This window comes from Diabrotica virgifera, chromosome 4 (genome assembly GCF_917563875.1).
Source record: "Diabrotica virgifera virgifera chromosome 4, PGI_DIABVI_V3a".
NCBI classification, from domain to species: Eukaryota; Metazoa; Arthropoda; class Insecta; order Coleoptera; family Chrysomelidae; genus Diabrotica; species Diabrotica virgifera.
The window spans coordinates 219,663,308-219,680,124 of record NC_065446.1 but is presented as its reverse complement, the minus strand read 5'-3'; the positions used below and the strand labels follow the sequence as shown (position 1 = coordinate 219,680,124).

Here is a 16,817-nt window from a genome sequence, read left to right as displayed (position 1 = left end):
CTTTCGGCCCTCGGTAATAATGTAATATTTTATTCTGCATTTAAATTTTTCAAAAATACTAATTAGTTTTCTTAGGATTCGAAAAAAAAATGAATGCATTTAAAAAGCATTGCAAGCAAATTTTGCGCCTACTTAATGTAGTGTTAATACATCATCATTCTCTTTGCCTTAACCCTATGCGGGATCGGTTCCCTAATTTCATTTCTGCATACAATTCTATCTTGGATCATATCAATATTAATCCCCTTTACCAACATGTCTTGCCTAATCGTCTCCCCCCCACGTCTTCTTTGGTCTTCCTCTCCTACTCCTTCCAGGAATCTGCACTTCAGCTATTCTTCGTATTGGGTGATTAGCGTCTCGACGTTGAACATGACCAAACCATCTCAAACTATGCTCTCTCATTTTGGCATCAATTGGTGCCACACCTAGACTTCCCCTAATATACTCATTTTTAATTTTATCCTTTTTTGTCACTCCACTCATCCATCTAACATTCTCATTTCCGCCACATGCATTCGTTGTTCCTTTTTTTTTCACTGCCCAACATTCAGTTCCGTACATGATAGCTGGTCTTATGGCTGTTTTATACAATTTCCCTTCAACTTCATTGGAATTTTCCTGTCACACAGCACACCACTCGCTTCCTTCAACTTCATCCATCCAGCCCTGTAGTGTTAATACATAGTATAATGTAGTGTTAATACATCTAATAATGTGGTGTAGTGTCCACTACATATAATGTAGTGTCAATACATATTTCATTTAATTTAAAGTATGTTTTGTTTTTAAAATAAAGGTTTTCGTTAATTTTGTGTAGTTTCTTTTAATAAAAATAAAAGTTAAGTTTCAATAATATTTTTGGGAGCGGCATTTCGAAGACTTGCATCATATTGAAAAGATGTACCGCACGGCTCTGAGAAGATGGGAGTTAGAGAATGGATAACCATAAGCAAAAATAGGAAGGAATGGAGAAATATTGTAGAAGTCGCCAAGTCACACAACCAACTGTAAAATCAAAATGTTAGTGCGGACTGATTCTACGCGACAAATGAATCGGAAGAGCCGAAAGAGGGCAATCATTCCGCTAGGAGTGTAGATGCCATGATGAATGAATGTATAAGAGATTACCTTTTTTTATTTAAAAAGACAAAGTCGCATCCACCCGAAGGTTATTAGCGACATTTCTGTAACATGTGTAACAATATTAAATTTAACATTTGTAGCAATCAATCATTGTAACAATTAATATCAATTTGTGAAAAATTATACATTTTTTGTAACAATTACATGGTTCTGAGTTTAGAACTAGAAACATTCCACTCCCGATTCCACGCACTTATTTTTGAAATAAACTTTTAGATCGCCTGCGACACTCCGACACTCTGTTTCTGATGAGTATTCCACTGAAGTAGAGACTTGAATTTTAATGTTGGCTTAATTGAGATGTGTCACTTTCCGCGTCCGATTCCTCACTGCCAAGATAATTATAGATTTTTTCCTTATGAACGTGAATTTACGTTTTATGGATCTTTCCTTTAAATGGGGGTAAACTTGACTGAGCATATGGGACAAAGCTGATATGTCTGTGGTATATTCTTGAATCGTGCTTATAGGATCTGTTGATCCCGTGATATTCATTAGGAGCATGTTAAGTTGATCAAAGTTTAGAGGGAAAGGTAGAGGGTGATTTTCTATGAAGTTTTTAGCAGGGTCAAGTAAGAGAGAAAATGAGCATTCAGGAGAGCTTGCTTGCTAATTTTAGCCTTTTTAGGTTTTGCTTGGACTTTAGGTGGTGGAAAAATGTTACATTCTTTAAGATGGATCTGCTTCAGGTGAAATAATTTCATCAAAGCTACGTTTTGGTTGATTAATTATGTGACTGTCATTATTTGATGCATATACTTTGTTCGGTATCTCCGGGACATTGGAAATAGACATTTGTTCACATTGAGAAGGGTTTGTATCATTGAGTTCTTGCAAAGATATATTTATTGCGCTGGATACCGATATTTCATTGTTTTGGTTGGGGATTAATTGAGCTAGTGATTCGGAGCAATGTAATGCAATGTGACCTGACTTCTTGCAGCTAAAGCAAACTAAACTGTCTTGAGATATGAATATTCTATATGGCGTGTTGTCAAAAAACAAGAGTAAATGATTCTGGAAGTGTTAGACTGTGGGTCTGTGAGGAGTGATATAGATTTGTCTTCTAAAACTAAGAATGTGACTGTATACAGGCATAGAAGCACTAATTTTGAGGAATGTCATGGGGGAGACAGGAACTATGCCGATTTTTTGTAACTCATTGATTAGCAAGTCGTGTGGTATTGTAGGACATACGTTGGAGAGCACAAGTCGTTCCGCTGGTGTAACTAACCGTCTTGCTCTGACAATTTCACCTTGTATTTCTATTTGACCATGATTATTCATAAAATCATCCACCATTTGTTTATTGGATAAATACATACATATGCGATTATTAGATAATCTAGAAGAGAAGATTATATTTTTCGGTTGAATTTTAGTTCCAAGTGGGAGAAGGTAGTCTTGAAGTTTGGTGTTTTCTAAGGCACTAAAAATAATTCCCTGTTCTTTGCAAGGGAATTGCATTTTCGACGCTGCCAAAGAATATGATTGTGATGAGTTTATTTGACAGAATTGGCTCTTGAATTGTAGAACTGTTGTGTGATTCCATGTTTGAATTTGTTTCGATAAATGTTAAGTGAAAAGTAAGTCCGACCCTATTAGTACACCTGCTAAAACAGGTATCTGGGTCTTTACTAAAAGTGGATGTTTTGCTAATAAAATTGGATTTGTTTATTGACAACAATAACAAATAATTGCAATTAGCTGACGTTAATGTTAATTTAACTGGATATTATGTGAAGAGTTTGTACACTTACAGTTTATTTCAATATATCACTGAGATTCACAATTTATAACTTATATTAAACTTTGTAAATAATAAAAACATTCGGAGCCCACATTAAATACCATACATAAACATTACTCAAGAGATTAATTAGGTATTTTTCAGCTGTGTTTATATTTCACCATACTTCATTTTTACTGTTGAATGTTTTTAGAACAACGGGAAAATTGTCTTATAAGTTGCCATCTGGAAAAGTAGAGGTATTAGAAAGGGAAATCGTGGAAGATACAGACTGGGAAATGCCAAAAAATTATTGTAAATACCCTAGGTCAATTTTAGCCTCTGTCCCATCACTTGAAGTCTATAAGTCAAGAATGTCCAAGTCCAAGAGTTATTCCAATAGATCCACTGATGATTTAAAACCGATTTTAAAAAACTCTAAGACTCAATTTCAATCCTTGCATTACAATTCTGAGAATAGCACAAGTGAGGTATATTTAAAAAGTCCAAAACACTCGACCGATTCTAGTGATTCAGGTAAATGTTTTTTGCAAGATAAATTTCCAATAATTTCATTACTTTTTATAGTTATAATCGGAGCTCGGATGTATAGACGATTGAAAAAAAAAGGCGCTTTTATAGGCAAAGATTTATCGCGTATACTGCTGGACACACGGGCGTAGCGAGGGGGGTTTTGGGGGTTCAAACCCTCCCCGAAAAGTTAAGATATTAATATATTTCAAATTTTTATTATGAATATTAATGTTATTTTATGTAGTTTTAGTCGTTTTACGTTTTTGGACCCCCTCCGAAACTAAAACCTGGCTACGCCTGTGGCTGGACATGTGTTCTCTACACTTGTGATGGTACACGACAACCCTCACGGAATTTTCCTAATTTATTTGTTATAAAAATAAGGTCATAATATTATAATTGCAATTTGTATAATCTATTACGATAGTAGCAAAGTTCAAAGTATTGAACTCATTTGAAAGGCTACAAAGAAAGCACACGTCATCCTTAATATACGTATAGTACCTCACCATAATATATTTATATATGGTCATACATATTGGCACTGTTTTTAACTATAACAGATATAAATAGGATGGTGGAGTACCTGAGACATCGTTGTTGTCGTTGCACTCTCTCGCGCGTAGTCAGGGGATCTAGTTACCGGTAAATGGGTTATCCCCGACCTATCTCAAGGTCAACCTATATTTAATTATATAAGAATAAAGTTTGTGAAAAAAAGGTTTAAGTTTGTTTGTTCGGGGTAGTGACTTCGTCTAGCAACCCCCAACTTCACATGACGATCCGGCCTTAAGTTAAAGAATGGAGTTTTCTGGTTCGCATATAGATTGAGGTAGCAACACTACACTTAAGATGGGAAACAACCAGAACAAAGAAAAAGAGGAACAGATCTTCATAAACCAAGCAGGCAACAGCGGAGGTGTGGCAGCTGAAACCGGCAAAAACGAGAAGCTATCAATCCCTGGAATATTGGCAATTGTACCATCACACACTGGGCCGCTTGTAGTGAGTTTCCTGCTACTCTTTTTATGTCGTTGGTTCATCTAGTCGGTGGTGGCTCTCAGCTGCTTTTATAGTTTCTGGGCCTCCATTCCATGATTCGTCCTGGCCACCGTCCATCTTGTGTTCTAGCTAAGTGCCCTGCCCAGTTGATGTTCTCGATGACGTCTTAAACTCCTGATATTTGCCTGATTTGTTGGTTTGTTATGTTGTCTCAAATAGTATGATACAATTGATCCAAATAATGGCATAACCCAGACATCCAAAGTGAAAGTTATCCTCCAACACCCAATTTTTCTATATGGTCCACATAATGTTCAGAAAAAAGTCACGCCATTTTGAGCGTCGGGTTTGGGGTGAGAGGGGGGAGAAATCGGTAAATTCGTAGTTTTTTACGTTTTCCGTCAATATTTCTAAAACTATGCGGTTTAGCATGAACAACCTTATATACGAAAGTGTTCTGCATTAAATTTGAAATAAAAAAGGCACTATGCATACCTAATCCTTATAAAATGAACGGTTCCAAAGTTACGGAGGCAGTATAGTATAATTGGTCCAAAAAAAGGCCTAACCCAGACATCCAAAGTAAAAGTTTTCCTCCAACACCAAATTGTTCTATATGGTCCACATATTGTTCAGTAAAAAGTTACACCATTTTGAGCGTCCAGTTTGAGGGGGAGATGGGGGAGAAGTCGGTAAATCAGTAGTTTTTTTAAGTTTTTCGTCAATATTTCTAAAACTATGTTTTAGCTTAAACAATGTTCTATACAAAAATGTTATACATAAAATGTAAAACAAAAAAGGTCCTATACAAAATTGTTATAAAATCAACGGTTCCAGAGTTACGGAGGGTGAAAAGTGGAGGTTTTCGATACTCTTTATATTATTTGGGCAATTGATGATGATTTTGGGTGGTGAGGTTGAAGTTTCTTCAAGGGCCACGGCCAACGTACCATCGGCCACTGAAATAGCAAATTTTATTTACAAGACACAATCCTGCTAAAGAAAATTTTTTTCATCAGTAGTAATACAGGGTGTAACAAAAATACAGGTCATAAATGAAATCACATATTCTGGGACCAAAAATAGTTCGATTGAACCTAACTTACTTTGGTACAAGTATGCTCATCAAAAAAGTTACAGCCCTTTGAAGTTACAAAATGAAAATCGGTTTTTTCGAATATATCGAAAACTATTGGAGATTTTTTATTGAAAATGGACATGTGGCATTCTTATGGCAGGAATATCTTAAAGAAAAATTATAGTGAAATTTGTGCACCCCATAAAAATTTTATGGGGGTTTTGTTCCCTTAAACCCCCCCTAACTTTTGTGTACATTTCAATTAAATTATTTTTGTGGTACCATTAGTTGAATTAAATATTTTTAAAACTTTTTTGGCTCTTAGTATTTTTTCGATAAAGCAGTTTTTATCGAGTTGCGGCTTCTTTTTTAATATGTTTACATAAAGAGTTTATGGGGGTTTTCTTCCTTTAAACCCCCCAAATGGTTGTGTACGTTCCAATTAAACTATTACTGCGATACCATTAGTTAAACACGTTGTTTTTAAAACTTTTTTGATTCTTTGTACTTTTTCGAGAAGGCACCTTTTATAGAGGTGTGGCTTCTTTTTTAATATGGTTCAAAATATACCTAAAAATGTAAATCATAAATAAATTTTCATATTATTACCAAGTATCCATAATCGTACTTAACCATATACAAATATGTGGTGGATTTGAAAAATATTCAAAATATCTTGATAAAAACTGACTTTTCGAAAAAGTACTATGAGGCAAAAAAGTTTTTAAAACATTGTGTTTAACTAATGATACTACAATAAAAATTAAATTGGAACGTAGACAAAAGTTTGGGGGGGTTTAAAGGAACAAAACCCCCATAAATTTTTTATGAGGTGTGTAAATTTCACTATAATTTTTTCTTAAGATACTGCTGCCATAAGAATGCCACATGTCTATTTTCAATAAAAAATCTCTAATAGTTTTCGATATATTGGAAAAAATCGATTTTCTTTGTGTAACTTCAAAGGGCTGTAACTTTTTTTTGTGCACATTTGTACTAAGGTAAGTTAGGTTCAATCGAACTATTTTTGGTCCCAGAATATTTGATTAAATTTATGACCTGTATTTTCGTTACACCCTGTATTATCCCAAAAATATAAAAAGTATCGAAAACCTTCACTTTTCACCCTCCGTAACTCTGGAATCGTTGATTTTATAACAATTATGTATAGGACTTTTTTTGTTTTAAATTTTATGTAGAATATTTTTGTATAGAACATTGTTTAGGCTAAAGCATAGCTTTAGAAATATTGACGAAAAACGTAAAAAAACTACTAATTTACCGACTTCTCCCCCATCTCCCCCCCCCCAAATCGGACGCTCAAAATGGTGTAACTTTTTACTGAACAATATGTGGACCATATAGAATAATTTGGTGTTGGAGGAAAACTTTTACTTTGGATGTCTGGGTTAGGCCTTTTTTTAACCAATTATAAAATACTACCTCCGTAACTTTGGAACCGTTCATTTTATAAGGATTATGCATAGGGCCTTTTTTATTTCAAATTTAATGTAGAACATTTTTGTATAGACGGTTGTACGTGCTAAACCGCATAGTTTTAGAAATATTCACGAAAAACGTAAAAACCTACGAATTTACCGATTTCTCCCCCCCCCCCTCTCCCCCCCCCCCCAAATCCGACGCTCAAAATGGTGTGACTTGTTTCTGAACATTATGTGGACCATATAGAACAATTTGGTGTTGGAGGATAACTTTCACTTTGGATGTCTGGGTTTGGGTCTTGTTATACCATACTAAAAGGCTCACGTTCAGCATTGCAAGTTCCATGCCTCGTTGTGTAACTCTGAGTTTATTCGAGGATTTTTGCGTGCATGTCAAAGTTTCTGCTCCATAAGTTTGTACGGACAAAGCACATTGGTTATAAACTTTTCGCCTGAGACATTTGGGAATAAAACTTTTTAGAATATGGCTTAGTTTGCCCAATGCTGTCCATGTCACGCCTATTCGCCGCCAGACGTATTAAACTGAATGTGAAATTCATATTTTTTTGACAAACCGCGTAGATACATAACTAAAGGATTTAATCTTTTTGATGGTTGTATTTTAGGTTTTATAACATGTAAATTTTTTTAAAAATACCCTTTTTTTCATAAAACTAACAATAAAAATGTTTCTTATATCGAGACGACTTAATGGAATACATTGTATAAAAAGGGATGAACGATGACAATTAAGTACGATTAATTTTTTTTTGTCAAAGATATTAAAAGGGGTTAAAAACGCTAATAGGTATCTAATAACCAATCATATGTTTTAGATAAATATTCTCAATATTCTGAAAGACAATCATTTTAATTTGTTTATTACATGAAGAAACACTTGTCAGGAACTGCTTAATACATACAATGTATATACACGATTTATATATACCTACTGTTATTATACATTTTTAGAATAAAAGATTCCAAAACAACTACAACTATTTTATTTCTATTGAAAAAATCTTTCCACTTTATAACTTTAGCTCAAAATATGCTACAGATCTATGACAAGTTACTAGACCTAGCGGGAATAGAGCGCCTAACACTGACCTGCTTTCAAATCTCGAAAGTTATAATGCTTCGGACACATTATGCGAAATGAATCCAGATATGCCCTCCTACAAGCCATCCAGCCAGGAGAAATATTTGGAAAGCGAAGTCCATGAGGAAGAAGAACATCCTGGTTGAGGAACCTCAGAAACTGATTCAACGCAACATATTTGCAACTTTTCCGCGCTACTACAGATAACATAAAGATTGCCATGATGATCGCCAACATTCGTCACGGATTGGCACATAACAGGGACAAAATGATTTAAATTGGCTGCTGTGAAGCATTGATACGTGTAAATACTCCACTTAATGAAATATAAAATCCTAAATTTGAAGAGTTTTTAGAAACAATTTGCCATCAAAACGTACCTCACCAAGGCACTTTAAGAAAGAACTGTGTATGTATTAGTTATAGATGTAATTCAATATAAAGAAAGACTAATATAAATTCTGGAGAAATAAATGGAAACGGTGAAGTCTTTACTGACTTCTGTGCCCAAAACAACTTAATGATAGGCGGAAGTATCTTTCCACACAAGCGCATACACAAGATAACGTGGATTTCTCCAGGGGGTGAAGTTCAAAACAAAATAGACCACATTACAATAAACATACGATGAAGAAAATCACTACTAGATATAAGATCTATGAGAGGGGCGGATGTAGGGTCCGACCATGTATTAGTGAGAGCGAAATTTACAGTTAAACTGAGAGCAGCAGCAAATAGAACACCGAATAAAGAGAAATACAATGTCCACTGGATCAGAGATGGAAATGACATACAGAATTAATTCAGAGAGCGAATGCAGAATAATTGGAAACGGCCGGTGACATGGAGGAAGCCACTGTTGAGGAACTGTGGAACAAGTATAAAGAGACGTTAAAGAAAACGGCAGTGGAAACAATTGGCTATAAGAAAAACAGTAACAAATCCTGGATGACAAAAACAACACGGGACAAGATACAAGAACGTAAACAAATTAAAGTCAAGCTACTAGGAATGAAAGATAACGATGAGAAGAAACGATTAGAACAGAAATACTGAGAAAAAAACAAAGAAGTCAAAAGAAGTGCAAGAAATGACAAAAGATCATACCACAGCGGACTCATTAATAAAGCTGAAAAGGGGTAAGAGAAAACGACCTAAAAAAAAATTGTATGACATCACAAGAACCTTGACACGAACAAGCCGAACTGGTTACCACTAAAATAAAAGATAAAGATGGTGCCGTACTGACAACAGAACAACAAATTTTTACTAGATGGATGGAGTATTTCAAAGAAATGTATGAAGAACAGAATGTAACAACCGAAATAGAAGAGGAACCTAACAGACACCCCATGAACATGAACACCGAAGAATTTACCCATAAAGAGATAAAAATGCAATTAAACAATTAAAAAGAGGAAACGCTGCCGGAACAGAGAATATCTCTGCTGATTTAATCAAAGCAGACATCGAAACGTCCACCTCTATACTGTACACACTTTTAAATAAAATTTGGAGAACCGAAGAGCTACCCAGAGAAGGGACGCTAGTCTTAATTGTAAAAATTACTAAGAAGGGCGATACATCAAAATGTGAAAATTGGAGACCGATCACCCTGCTATACACAACCCGTATCATGCTTGAAAGAATGAAGAAGGAATTTGATAAAGAAAACCCAGCTGGATTCCGGGCACGAAGATCTTGCATTGGATCCTGCATGAGAAAGATTATAGAGCAATCATTAGAGTGGCAGAATAGCTATATGTGAAGTTTATAGACTTCGAGAAAGCGTTTGATCGTGTTGATCGCAAAGTCTTATGGAAATTAGACAAGTATATCAGAATTATTATAAAACTATTCTACGAAGGGTCCACAGCACGCTTAGTCCACGAAGTTAACAGAACAAATAGATATTTGTACAGGAGTAAGGCAAGGCTGAGTGCTCTCTCCGACCTTATTCCTGATAGTAATCGACTTTATCACGTCTAAGGCTAGGTACTTGCAATAGGGCTTTTCATCAGTTGTCATTTGTTTCGAGCTTCTGTCATATGTTGTATAATCTGTGTATAATATTAATATACACGGATTATACGACATTTGACAGAATCTCGAAACAAAGAACTGTGAATGAAAAGCCCTATAAGACTGGAATCAGATGGAATGTTTTGAATTAACTTGAGTTAAAGAAAACCAATAGTCTACAGATTGTTCGATTTATTAATAAAAGCCTGATGATGAAAGTAAAACAATGCATATATTCGACATACCTACTTATATTATTTAAGCGAATAATTTCCGAAAAATCAGAACTTTATTTTAATAATGTTCAACTCTCCTACATATCAAAACTACCGAAAAATTCAACATATTTTTAAATATAATTTTACCTAAGTAAATATTAGAAAAAGATATCGCACCAAATGCACGAATTTATTTTAATATTGATTATTGATATCTGTATTTTCGAATTATTAATTGTTTTTATCATGTTTACAACATTCCCTTAACTACTCCACTGCGAGGTTTTTGACTGAAGCGAATCGAGAGGTTGACGATGGTGTCCGTAGATAACCTCGCTTCCAAACTGGTATCGATAATTTCCACAGAAAATAATGTCGGTAAGTGATTCAAACATATATTTAATTAATGTTTATATTAAGGGTTATCAGATACATGTTTATATCATGAATGCACTTTCTTCAATTCTTATTAAATCTCGGCAACGCAATGCCGAGAGAGAAATGTTATCGATTTTTGTTTTTGTACACATGTAACGGGACCAACGTTGCCAAATTTTATTTTTAAAAGTAGGTTATTAAAATTTTACGATCTTGAATTTTTTTACAAACTCTTATTGAAAAAAGGGAGATAATAGTTATCTATTGATTAGTAATAATATTGTAGCAATAGTCCATTAAAATGTTACATTTTTAGGCCATACCTTGCATTTGTTAGAGGAGTCAATTTTATTTTTTTAATATGTAAGGGGGATCAGTTGAAGCTTAAGTTTAAGTTTTTGGGGTCGCCACCCTTGTCCCCCGGCCGCCATCTTGGAAAAGGGGTGAAAAATCTAATAAAATATAAAATGTAGCAAATTAAATTTTCTACAATTTTGTTTCTATTATTTTTTTATTGTCAAGTGACCAACCAAAAAGATACAAACAAAAATAAGTAAACATTTTTAACAAGTTTCCTTTTGGAGGTTATAACTTTTTTGCAGTTCATTATACAATAAAATATCAATATAGCAATTTTGTAGAGGGTTTTTCAGCGAACAATTTCGCCTATAAAGGTGTTTAATTCTATTTATTTATCTAGGTTTTACAGCGCTCCAAACTTGACCAGATTATCGAATGCTCATAGGGATACAGTAAAAACAAACCCTTACTTTTCTATCTTAATATTTTTTATTCATACAATTTATTATGATTTTAACATTCCTATGCTATTATTAATTTATTTTTGACCTTTCTCCCCACTATAAAACTTAGAACGCTAAGCATATAAGTATAGAAAAGGCCCAAGAAGTTGTTTGAGGACAAATTCGCCAGTCCAGAAGCAGAATGACGGAACCGCAAAATGCAAAATTCTTCAGAAGAGCAAAAAAAAACGCTTTTTAAATATTTAAAAGAGGGATTAAATGAAGAGTAATCGTCCAGGAGCATCGGTATGGCGTTTGTTTTTTGACAACGATGGCTTTTATTTTCATCGATATTAATTCGAATTTCATTATCTTAATTTAATCGCCCCATTTTCAACCCTCTCTACAGTTGCGTCATTATGCATCTGAAACAAGGTCTAACATAGCGCGTATTTCAGCAACTACCTTATAGTGCTTAGCACATTTTTACAGTTCGGTCTTTTTGTATCATCTTTACATAGTATTTTAAAAGTTAAATGCGCAATAAACAGGAATTGACAAAATTTGCAGTTACGTTATTTTTCTTCCGTACCGAACTGAATATCTGCCTGCTATTACTTTTATTATTATAATTTATCCTAGGTGGCACAGCAGTCGGTCCCCTCTACTTAACTTATTCTTAGTTTTGTGCTACCTATTTGGTATTAAAAATTGTGAAAAGTATTTGGAGTTTTATAGATAATACTATTGAGAGTCTTGTGGGTAAAATTTATATTTTTGTGATTAGATAAGCATTTTGTGTTTTTTGTAAGAGCGCATCATGAGTGGTGGTTATTTTATTTGTAAGAAACCTCTAGGGAAAATTATTTGTCAGTGGGAAAGTCGAGCCATCTTTACTCACTGTTGTCGGCGAACGTTTTTCCTCTCTTTATATGGCGGAAATAAAGACGATTCTCTGGAAACCCTGAGATACAAACAATTCGCTAAAACAGTGACAAAAATGCATTTAATCTCTTCTCAGTTCCTCCAACACAAGATGCAGCCCGTTTCCACAGACTCCGAGTGTATCACCAGATTCAGTCATGGCTCGGTAAACGTTGTGATCCAGAAAAATGGGGCTGAAAAAAGCATGGAAAATTTTGGATACCAATCCAAACTTCCAAGCCTCCAGTACTCCCGAGCTTATGAAATTCATCTTTAGCAGATGCAACGGAAACTGAAAGTGCATGTGGTTGCCGAAAAGCAGACCTCAAAAATGTTCAGCAGTGTGCCTCTATTGTGGTGGTGAAAGTTGCAGCAACATCGTAGACATGTCAACATTAATTATTGAAGAAAATGAATTGGTAGATGAATTACCGACAATGACGCCAACTCTAACTCTCATTATACCACAAAAATTCACCTCGGATACTGATTCAGATCTTGACTCGCAGCCTGGACCATCGAAAAAAATGAAAAAATAATAACTATGATAGATCTTTTTCAACATACCTATAATAATAAATAATATTTTTTTGTCTAGAAATTGTCCGTGGATTAGGTGGCCGGGAAAAGGGTCAAAAATAGCTTAATAATAGCATAGGAATGTTAAAATCACAATAAATAAATATTTAGATAAAAAGTAAGCACAAGGTTTTGTTTTTATTGTATTCCTACGAGAATTCGACAATCTAGTCAAGTTTGGAGCGCTGTAAAACCTAGATAGATAAATAAAATTGAACAACTTTATGGTGGAAATTGTTCGTTGAAAAATCCTCTACAAAATCGCTATGATGTTATTTTATTGTAAAATGAACGGAAAAAAAAGTTATAACCTCCAAAAGGAAACTTCTTACAAAATTTTCTCTTATTTTTGTTTATAACTTTTTTGTTGGTCATTTGAGGATAAAAAGTAATAGATATAAAATTATAGAAAATTTAATTTGCTATATTTTATGTGTCATTAAATTTTCTGTATGGTTGCTAGTTTAGGAGATACAGCGCGAAATCCCTTTGCACCCCTTTTTTTTAAATGGCGGCCGGGTGACAAGGGCAACGACCCCAAAAACTTGAACTTAAGCTTTTACTGAACCCCCTACACATTAAAAAAATAAAATTGACGCCTCTAAGAAATGCAACCCTAAATGTAACATTTCAGTGGACTACAATAGGTGGCAATAGTAAAATTTGTTAATGAATTGTACTGTAATAACTTTGAACACAAAAATTTTTCCAGTAACGGAATAGTTCTAGATATTTTTTAGTAAGGGTTAGTTAAAAATTGGACATTGGGACAAATTAAGTGGGACATTAATTTTTTCAACCGTGAAACCACCACATTTGAGTAGTACAATTGGGGCAAATTTCCCCTCTCTAGTAGGTATCTACCTTTTTTGTGTAAATCGACTTGTAAAAACGGAGTAAGTAAAAGGATCCAAGTTTGTTTTATAAAAATAAAATCCAAAGTTGTCTACTTTAATCCATCAGACATTATCTCGTAGATTAAATTTTTTCATTAATCTTCTTCTGGTAGCACTACAACCCGGGGTGGGTCGTGGGTCTTGGCTGACTTAGTCCAGGGCGCATCTGTTTTGAGATGGACGTTGAGAGGTGACTCAAATTTTTTTGCAGAAATTGCTTGAAAATAACTCAAATAATAATATTTAAGTTATCCTCTCACTCAAAATGGTCCGGAACATTGTTTAAATAATCAAAATGTCAAAATATGAAGGAAAAATTCGATTTTTTTATTGGTTTTTTGATTATAACTTTAAAACTATTCATTTCTGAGAAAAGTTGCACTGACATAAAAGTTGCGTAATTAAATTTCCTATAATATAGAATTAGTTAAAAATTTAAAAAATAGTCACACTTGTTGCAAAATAGCAATAATTGCGAAAAATACCATACAAAAACAAGTATTCGCATTTTACGTTTTTTAACCATTTATGCCACACTTAGGACCTTCATATTTTACTCAGAAAAACTTTATGATATAGTAAAACAACACTGTGAATTTCATTAAGATCGATTTAATAGATTTTGCAAAATAAATTTTGGAATCCAGCTTTCGCAAAAAAAAATCATTTTTTTAAAATGTTGCAGGACTGAAAATAAAGCAGGTAGAAAGTTGAATTATTTTTTTCTTATAGAAGTGTACTGTACCTTTCATTTGCAATTTGCAAAATTAAAATCGATTAATTACTACGGCGTCTGGAAATTTTTTAATAAACATTAATTTTTGGTGCTACGTGCAGGACAGCGGTGTTCGATTCACACAAGTTGTTTTCCACCAAAATTTCTTCCAATCTTTATCTAATATATTATTTTCTTACTCTATATTTTGTTGTATTTTAATATTTTAATTCCACAAAAATCAAACCAATTTTATTATTGTTTGTGGAATATTGTTTAAACAATTGCATATGTTTAAAAATAATCAACTTTTATTCTCAACTAAAAAGTTAAAATATATGAACAAAGAAAGTTTTTGCTAAAAAAGTGTTATTTCAAAGGATAGAGTATGTGTTTTTATTTTGCAATAAACAAATTGATTTATTTATATCGAAATTTAATAAAAATTAAAATGTATCAATCATTAGCAAAGGTCATTGGAATGCCCAATCAGAGCAAACTATCCGCTGTCCTGCGCGTGGCACCAATAATTAATGTTTATTTAAAAAAATTCTTGACGCCGTGGTAGTTAATCTATTTTAGTTTTGCAAATTGCAAATAAAAGGTACAGTACACTTCTATAAGCAAAAAAATTCAACTTGCTGTCTGCTTTATTTTCAGTACTGTAACATTTTGAAAAAAATTATTTTTTTTGCTAAAACTGGATTGCAAAATTTATTTTGCAAAATCTGTTACACCGATCTTAATGAAATTTACAGTATTGTTTTACTGTATCATAAAGTTTTTCTGGGTAAAATATGAAGGTCCTAAGTGTAGCATAAATGGTTGAAAAACGTAAAATGCGAATACTTGTTTTTGTATGGTTTTTTCGCAATTATTGCTATTTTGCAACAAGGGTGACTATTTTTTAAATTTTTAACCAATTCGATATTGTAGGAAATTTAATAACGCAACTTTTATGTCAGTACAACTTTTCTCGGAAATGAATACTTTTAAAGTTATAATCAAAAAACGAAGAAAAACATCGAATTTTTCCTTCATTTTTTGATATTTTGATTATTTAAACAATGTTCCGGACCTTTTTGAGAGGGAGGATAACTCAAATATTATTATTTGAGTTATTTTCAAGCAATTTCTGCAAAAAAATTTGAGTCACCTCTTAACGTCCAAATGTACTAATATTTTTACAGGTGCGCCCTGGTCTAACTGCATAATTCTCTTCCATCTCGAACGGTCGTCCATGATAGTTAGGTCAGTGGGTAGCCCCATGGTTCTTAAATCTGACCATATTATTGTCTCTCCGTCGCATTTGTGGACATCCTAAGGACCTTCGTCCTGTGTGGGCTTCCCCTCAGATTAACTTGGCAAGGCGGTTATTAGGGAGTCTATGGACATGGCCTGCCCAGCTTAGACATTGAGATTTAATTTCTTGGACTACGTCGCTCGCCCTATATACCCCTGCTTGACCTGAGCATTGTTCTCATTCGCTATTGGTTGCTATTAGGGTCGTGATAAGGTCCAAAGATTCTTCTGAGAATTTTTCTCTCTTCATCTTTTTGTATAAATTAAGTTTAGTTGGAAGCTCTTCTAAGTTATACCATATTCAAACATAGGTACACTATTTTTAGCACTTGCGCATTTAACGATTTCTCTGTATTATTCTGGAACATAAATGTTTTGATGTTTTCTGAGTACTTTTTTGATACGCCTGAAGTCTCTGTTGGAATCAAGAAAGCGGTGTACAATAGGTAGAGCTTTCATTACTGCCTCTATTAGCAATATCTTTTGTCCAGTTAATAGTTATTTATGTACCAAGTCAGTAAAGTTACTTTTTATCGAACGAGTCTGATATTATGAGCAGAGCGAGCGTTAGCGAGCGAGGCGAATAACAGACGAGTTCGATAAAGAGTCTTTACTGACGTGGTGCATACAAAATTTTATCGCCAATCATAAAAAACATTAACACTTATTTAATTACATTCTAATGAAAAAAGAGTGTGTGTACTTGGTACGCACGTAAGACGTTATACTTCTATTTTTATAATTTCAACGAAATAAATATATTTTAAACAGTTTAATCGTATTTTTATTTAAACATTAAACCAATTTTAACACTTAAAATAAAATACCAAAAATTAAAAATACGGTTAATAGTTACGTTATTGTTTATGAAGTGTAGCCTTCCGCAGCGCAGTTGCTTTTCCCTTGATGAATAGTAGAAAATCTAAATGAATACCTATATTTGCTAACAAATTATCATTAATATCTGTCACCGTCCTATATAATCGAATTAACAAAAACACCATTTC

General features: G+C 33.7%; 2 protein-coding genes across 2 annotated transcripts in view; both read left to right on the top strand.

The window, feature by feature from the left end:
• Positions 1-7,935, top strand: part of LOC126883308 (uncharacterized) — a 75,329-nt gene extending 67,394 nt beyond the window's left edge. The window contains exons 8-9 of the mRNA XM_050648677.1: positions 3,090-3,412; positions 7,768-7,935. Of these exons, the coding sequence (XP_050504634.1) occupies positions 3,090-3,412; positions 7,768-7,805 (361 nt within the window). The 3' untranslated portion in view covers positions 7,806-7,935. The remainder of the gene's footprint in view (positions 1-3,089; positions 3,413-7,767) is intronic.
• A 2,597-nt stretch (positions 7,936-10,532) lies between these two features.
• Positions 10,533-16,817, top strand: part of LOC114326805 (protein pigeon) — a 76,553-nt gene continuing 70,268 nt past the window's right edge. The window contains exon 1 of the mRNA XM_050648676.1: positions 10,533-10,651. Within this exon, the coding sequence (XP_050504633.1) occupies positions 10,588-10,651 (64 nt within the window). The 5' untranslated portion in view covers positions 10,533-10,587. The remainder of the gene's footprint in view (positions 10,652-16,817) is intronic.